Source organism: Lipotes vexillifer, unplaced genomic scaffold (genome assembly GCF_000442215.2).
Source record: "Lipotes vexillifer unplaced genomic scaffold, Lipotes_vexillifer_v1.1 scaffold230, whole genome shotgun sequence".
Taxonomy (NCBI): Eukaryota; Metazoa; Chordata; class Mammalia; order Artiodactyla; family Lipotidae; genus Lipotes; species Lipotes vexillifer.
In genome coordinates this window covers 8,242,389-8,249,322 of record NW_006775143.1, presented here as the reverse complement: position 1 = coordinate 8,249,322, position 6,934 = coordinate 8,242,389, and the positions used below count along the sequence as shown (strand labels likewise).

Sequence of the window (6,934 nt, the reverse complement as noted above, 5' to 3'; positions counted from 1 at the left end):
CGGCAGGCGGACTCTCAACCACTGCGCCACCAGGGAAGCCCCAGAGCTGTGATTTTTAAGTTTAACACCTAAGAAGCAGTCAAGTGATCACAGACATACGATCCCTCCTATCCAGTCCAGTGGGCTATTTGGCATGGTCACCATGCCAGAAACCAATCAGTGCCTCTAAAGTCGTGAGTGTAAATGCAAGGTCATGACCACTATTCTGGAGGAGGCTGTCCAAAGTCAGTCCTTCTAACTCATTACCCACAGCCGGGACATTTTTTCTCTGAGCTTTTCTTGTAGTGACTTTTAGTTTCCTTTATAGGAACTAAAGGATCATTTTAGTTCCTACTTAATCACTCCACTTTCAGGAACTTATTTAGGACCTGCAGGGTAGGATGAGGGAGACTGCTTGGTCTCCCTTGGCAGTGCCATCCTTAAATCAGCTCCAGAGAATCTGCCTCTGCAAACCTCGCATTCAAACCATCCCCTGTCTGTGGTTAGGGTCTTCTTTTCATGGGACAACAGACTACCAGACTACTTTGGGGTTCAGAGACGCCTACAGGTAGGGGAAGGGCTGTTTGTCCACAGATGGCAATAGATTCTAACAAATCCAAAATGCCCTTAAGGATATTGCTGGTGGGCAGCTGGTTGCATACAACCCCAGGGGGAAAGAATCTTGTTAATTCAAAGCACAGAAGATGGAAGCAACAAATCTTGAATTAACAAAGTATGGCTTATCTGATATTTTTATGGAGGAATAATAGGGTATCTACTTGCTGCAAAAGATACAGACTTTTAAATAAACGAATATCAGATGAAGCAAGTCTTGGTGTGGGTGTGTCCTGGTCTCCTGATGTTACCTCCCCTCTTGTGTCCCCTCCCCCCTCACCGGCGTGGTGCCAGTTCCCAGCTGGGGGGCGTTTTGTGAGTGTGTCTCTGCCATGTACTAACCCTGGTTTTTCCCTCTCTGCCAGTACACCTCTAAGTTACTGTCTTGCAAGGTGACTTCCGAGGTACTTTTCCACTTGTTTGTCTTGGTCTTCTTGCATGCCTGACCCAGGTGCATGCTGTCGTGGTTTGCCATTTCCTCATGGGGTTTTCTCCCTGCCTTTTCTGAATGGGGTGATTGCCTTGAAATGTTAGCGTCCATGCAACAGTGGTACACGCGGCTGTGCTTTGCTGTGCTGTGCTCTGGGTTGGAGAAGATTCTGTCCTGCTCATGGATCTGGAAGATGTTTGCACTAGAGGGTACGACCAATGGGCTGTTTGGATTTTTGTTTCTTTGTTTCTTCAGGCGCTGATAGCAGATCTACTCTGGTCTGGTTAGAAAACCGTGCAGCTCAAGAGGACTGGGCTGTCGGTTGGGATCAGTCCTTTGTTTACCTTAACACAAACCCAGAGAGCTCCATGCCATCACTTTCGGATAACTTATTCCTACTGTGAACCAACGCAGTTCCCGCCCCCCCTCCATCTTTAAACCTGTATTTTTGGTTTGGAAGCTTCTTTAAGCATTGAATTTCCCCCAAGCTGCCTCCTTTCCCCTACAACTTCCCTTTACACAGATTTCACAAACCTGTGCTATGAAAAAGCACAATATTTTTTTTTTTTTCCACATATATATTGACTTATTTATATGCTATGAGAAAGCATACTGGCTTTTATGTATTTTTTCTAGAGCACTGTATTATTTTTATTTTAAAAGAATTATTGTAAATATACAGAATTGTAGAGAATCATTTATTCATTCACCTGGTTGACAATTTATCGAGATCCTACTACACATCAGGCACTTTCTGGGTTCTGAGAAGACAGCAGTCACCTGAACAATGTCCCTGATGCCATGGAGCTGGCATGCCAATGTGTCAAGGATATGGCAAAGTAAAATAATAAAGCCCCCTAGCCAGCTTTGTGCATTCTTATCATTTCATAATATTTGCTTAATATTTTAAAAAGAAATTAATATTGCAAATACCATTCAAGCCCTCTTATTACTTCTCCCAGCTCCCATTTCTTTCCCTCTTGAGAGGGAATTTTTCTGGAGTTTGGTGTTGATTGTTTCCATGCATGTTTTTATCCTTGTACTACGTATGTCTATGTACATAAATTATATCTAATGGTTTTGCATGTTTTAGAACTTTCTATAAATATATCATATTGTAGTATCCTGTACTCTTTATTCTGTCTGCATCATTTTTAGATGTGTCCATGTTGATACTTATGGCTCTAGTTCACTCATTATAATTGCTGTATATAGTATTCCATTGAATGAATACATATCTGTTTATTCATTCTTCTAGTGATGGAAATGTAGGTTGTACCTTTTCTTTGCCATTACAAACAATGAGTCAATGAATGTTATTTTACACAGCTCTTTGTGTGACCGATGGAAGAAAGTCTCTAAATATATCTAGGGGTAAAAGTACTGGTTATAGGGCTTACACATCCTCACATTCACTACCTATTGCAAACTACTCTTCAGACTGGCTGTGCTAACCTATAGCACAATATATATTTTACATCTCCATATTTAGCAAAATAATTATGGTTAACTGTAGACGTGAGCTGATGCTTATCAGGTTTTTTCCACAAACTGTAAAATGAATATTGAAAATATCATTACATGGACATTCTTCAGTGTCCAATTGTGGGTCTCAGTGAGGAAATGCTGGTTTAAGAATTAGACCCTCAGCCCACATCCCCTTGGGAGCAACATAAGATTGATGAAAATCTGGTCAAATACATCCAAGGAAGATAAGACTGGGCCCTGTCTGCCTTCAGTGGAAGATATGAGGGATAAAATATTAATATAAATGTTATTTAACGTATCTGTCTTTTGTTTTATATCCCAGAATAAAATTATCTAGGTTGATTGCTGCTCAAACTGAACTGATTCACTTGAATTCCCTAAGCACTGGAGAGAAAAATTAATACTAGAGGGTTGTTCAAAGAGAATTGATTTTCTTTTTCTCCCACCAGACCTAAATCTGATTTCATTTGTGAAAACGGTGAAACCTTAAATCAGGTCTTTGTATTATTATTTTTTTTAATGTTTTTCTCTCTCCATTCCTGTGGAGAGTATTTATCGCCCTTTCTAATGCTTCTTCCTCCACCCTCCCCCCAGCCACTGAGCAGCCGTGGAACATGCTGGCCCAGAGCATCGACTCTGCGCCCAGAGTTCTGGGTTCAAGTGTTAGCTCTTCCTCCTACTAACTGAGGTTAGATTATTTTAAACCTCTCTGTGCTTCAGCTTCTTCATATGTGAAATTCATAGTATGAATCCCATAGAACAGAGGCGAGGATTAAAACCCGTAGCTGGTTCATGACACCTGTGATGTAAGTGTTTACTATTACCAGAGCCCCAGAGGCAAGTGCTTTTTTTAACCCAGAAAGGAAAGGAATGGACTTTAGGAAATAAAGTTAATATGTAGAAATCTAGAACAAAAGTTCTAGATTTGCTAGAGCTTTATTCACACACACTCATTCACACACACAGTACTCTGAATTAATTGTGGAATAAATGCTCATTCACATACCTTCCCAAGGGCTTGCCTTTTTTTTTTTTTTTTTTTTTTTTTTGTGGTTTTTGGGCCCTGTTTTTGGAGTACAGGTCTTTTGCCTCCTTAGATAGGTTTATTCCTAAATTTTTTTTTTTTTTTTTGCTGTAAGCGGGCCTCTCACTGCTGTGACCTCTCCCATTGCGGAGCACAGGCTCCGGATGTGCAGGCTCTGGATGTGCAGGCTCCGGATGCCCAGGCTCAGCGGCCATGGCTCACGGGCCCAGCCGTTCCACGGCATGTGGGATCTTCCCGGACCGGGGCACGAACCCGTGTCCCCTGCATCTGCAGGCGGACTCTCAACCACTGCGCCACCAGGGAAGCCCAGGGCTTGGCTTTTTGAATCTTCAAAAGGTCTGTTGGAGGAGGGAAGAGACTGTTCTATCCTGAACATGAAGCCCTGTGCCCGACACTTGGTAGGAACCCAATAAATAGCTATAAGATGGATGGACAGATGGATTGAAATGGGTTCCCAAAGAACAGAGTAAATTAAATTTTTTCAAGATGATTGAGAATTAAAATAGGGCCCAAATACAAGACAAGGGACATCTGAAATTGATGGGGACTATTTTTTTCAGAACCTTAGATTTATTTTTAGCTCTTATGTAAACCTTTCAGTTCGTATGTACAGTCTGCAAGGCAGACATATGACTGTTTTACACAATGTAGAGCTCCTTGTCAAAACGTCTTACGTTTGAATACCACTTGATTGCTTATAAAGCCCTTTCACATGATGAGAGAAATACGTAGTTATTGTTTAAGAATTTGTTATGCCCTGGAAACTTTGGTAAATTCTTTACCTCATTTATTTGCCTCATTTATTCCTCAGACCACCTCGGTACTATAGTTTTTGTTATTCCCTTTTTACATACAAGGAAACTGAGGCACAGGGTAATAAACTTTCCCAAGGTCACATAGTTACTAGGATTTAAATTTAGACCTGCCTGGACTTCAGAGGCTGCATTGCTTCCTGAGAGAGCCTGTGAAATAGGGCAGGTGTTGTGTCCGTTTTACAGATAAAGGAAGTTGAGACTCAAGATGCCATGAACGACAGCATATGTTCCAGGCACAGAGCTGGAAACAAAGCTCAGGACTTGCAATTCCAGTTCCTCACTGCCTTCCAGTACCATGTTACCAGGTCTTGACCAGAAGATTCTACTGTTTAACTCTACCAGACTTGGAAACATGCTTTCCTCCTACTGATTTCTTATTCTTAGATGTTGACTAGGTGACCATGATATGTTTACACACCAACACCTTAGGGCATGGCTTACGTGCTTCCTGGTGAACATTCCCTCAGGAGACATGATTGAGTTGTGTCCTATACATCCGGTCAAAGCCGTCCCTGCTAGGAGGACTGGGGAAGCCTTCCTGGAAGAAAGACACTGCTGCTCTGGAAAGTCCATGCATTTGTCAGAGGTGCAGAGAAGCAAGTTGAGATGCCCGCTCCCTGCCCAGACCTTTAATCTGACCAGAATTTGCTTATGTCTGGGCTCCCATCGCTGCCGGTAAACCTGCCTCTCCTTGCTTCTCTGGAGTTGCCAGCATCTCTGTCCCTTGCCAGAATGATTGTTCTCAGAATAAGCAAAGACTTCATCGCCTATTGGTTGGATAACCAACTGGTGTTGGCTCTGCTAGACTTTAAATTCAGAAACTGCACATCCTAAGCTAATGCCACAGTCATTTAACTGGTCGGCATGCAGGGGCTTGCTTTCGGTGCAGTATCATGAAATTGAGCCGTTTCTCCTGTGTTGGCAACCTAAATGTCATTCATCTGGATGTCATCGGGACCAAACTCAAGCTGGAGCAGACTGGTGAAGGATCCCCCCTGGGGTCCACAGACTCTTCTGGGGAGCCGGAGGGAGGGTGGCCTCACCCCGATGGTGGTGAGCCTATTTGTCCTTGGTGTTGTCACCTTTCACTTCCTTTACCAGCACCTGTGGTCCTGAAGTTACATCAAGATGCTCAGATTCCATTTTTTAGTGGCCTGAGAAGCTCTTTTTCTTTTCACTTAATTCCTCTTTCAAGCGTAATTATACAAAGTAGCTTTTTGTGGTATAAATATGATCACAGCTTATGTAGGTCCACAAAGCTTGGTGGAATGAATTCACGCTGGTTCAGTTGTTTGGAGTTACTTTCCCGTCTGCTTGTTTATGAATACACCAAGACTGTTCATAGCTGTGCTGTCCAGTATGGTAGTCACTATTTCCATGAGGCTATTGAAATTAAAATTAATTAAAATCAGATATTTAGTTTCTCAGCCACACTAGCCATATTTCAAATGCTCAGTAGCCATGTGTGGCTTGTGGCTGCCGTATTGGATAGCACAGATACAGATCACTGCCATCAGACTGCACTGATCTATAGCATGTAGCGATCCACTTCATTATCTAAAAACTTGATGCAGAGTCAGGTCTAGTTCAACGAAACTTGCAGAACATTTCAGGAAAATTAAATCTCTCTATACTGAAAACGATGGGTCAAATAGCAAGTGAACTTTGGCTCTGAGGTGAATGCTACCCAGAACCTCCCCCCCAACTCCACCTTTACTTTCATATCTTTCCTACCTCCCAGCCGTACCAGACGCTTTACCACTTTCCCCCTCATTAGATGCTGTTGAGAGAGGGAAAGGAGGAAGGAAACAGAGAAATTGGTTTGTGTTCATAATGAACAATCATGAACTCTGCGTAATTTTTTTCCCTCTCTCTTCAGGTCCTTGAGGCCACACGGGTTAATCGAAGAAAGAGCGCATTGGCCTTGCGCTGGGAGGCGGGGATCTATGCCAACCAAGAGGAAGAGGACAATGAATAATCAACATCCTTCCACCCAGGAAGCTTCTTTGGTGCTTGGGTTCCCAAGAAACCAAGAAATCAACACATCAAAGCATTTTAATAGAATATTTATTAAAGTGCAAACAAACTCGGCAATCCTTATGCAGACCAGGAGAAGTTGCAATGTACAATGATGAAAAATCACGTGAAAAAAGAAGTCCACCCATCAAACACGAACTCCCGGGAGTCAGAGGAGAAAGGATTTTTTTTTTGTAACTCAAAGAAGCCCCTGGGTTTGGACCACAGTTGATCCAAAAGGACAAAGAAGTTACAAGCAAATTGACATGGTTGCTACAGGCAGAACGAAGACTGGCCTCTCTGGGTGATGAGGAAAACAATAGTAATGTGGCCATTTGGAGAAGCCACAGAGCTGGTGCCATCCGCCCAGCAGAGGATATTTCCCTGTGCCTGCACCGGTTTCCACCCATCATAGCATCAGAGGTGTTGGACTAACCCCATTTACTCCAGCAGCTATAAAATAATGCTTCTCTCTCTGTTTGCCCAGAAGAGGCAACTATGGTTCCATGTCTATTCCGTTTAATTGTCTTGAATTGGGAGCAATTA

General features: G+C 42.7%; 1 protein-coding gene across 2 annotated transcripts in view; it reads left to right on the top strand.

Moving 5' to 3' along the window:
• The window catches only part of LOC103069895 (A-kinase anchor protein 2), a 31,256-nt gene extending 24,590 nt beyond the window's left edge, over positions 1 to 6,666 (top strand). Inside the window, exons 3-4 of one of the 2 annotated variants that reach the window (XM_007449789.1) lie at positions 960 to 998; positions 6,252 to 6,350. In XM_007449789.1, coding sequence (XP_007449851.1) covers positions 960 to 998; positions 6,252 to 6,350 — 138 coding nt within the window. Of the gene's footprint in view, positions 1 to 959; positions 999 to 6,251 lie in introns of both variants that reach the window. The other variant, XM_007449788.1, reaches the window with a different exon arrangement.
• Positions 6,667 to 6,934: the final 268 nt, after the last annotated feature.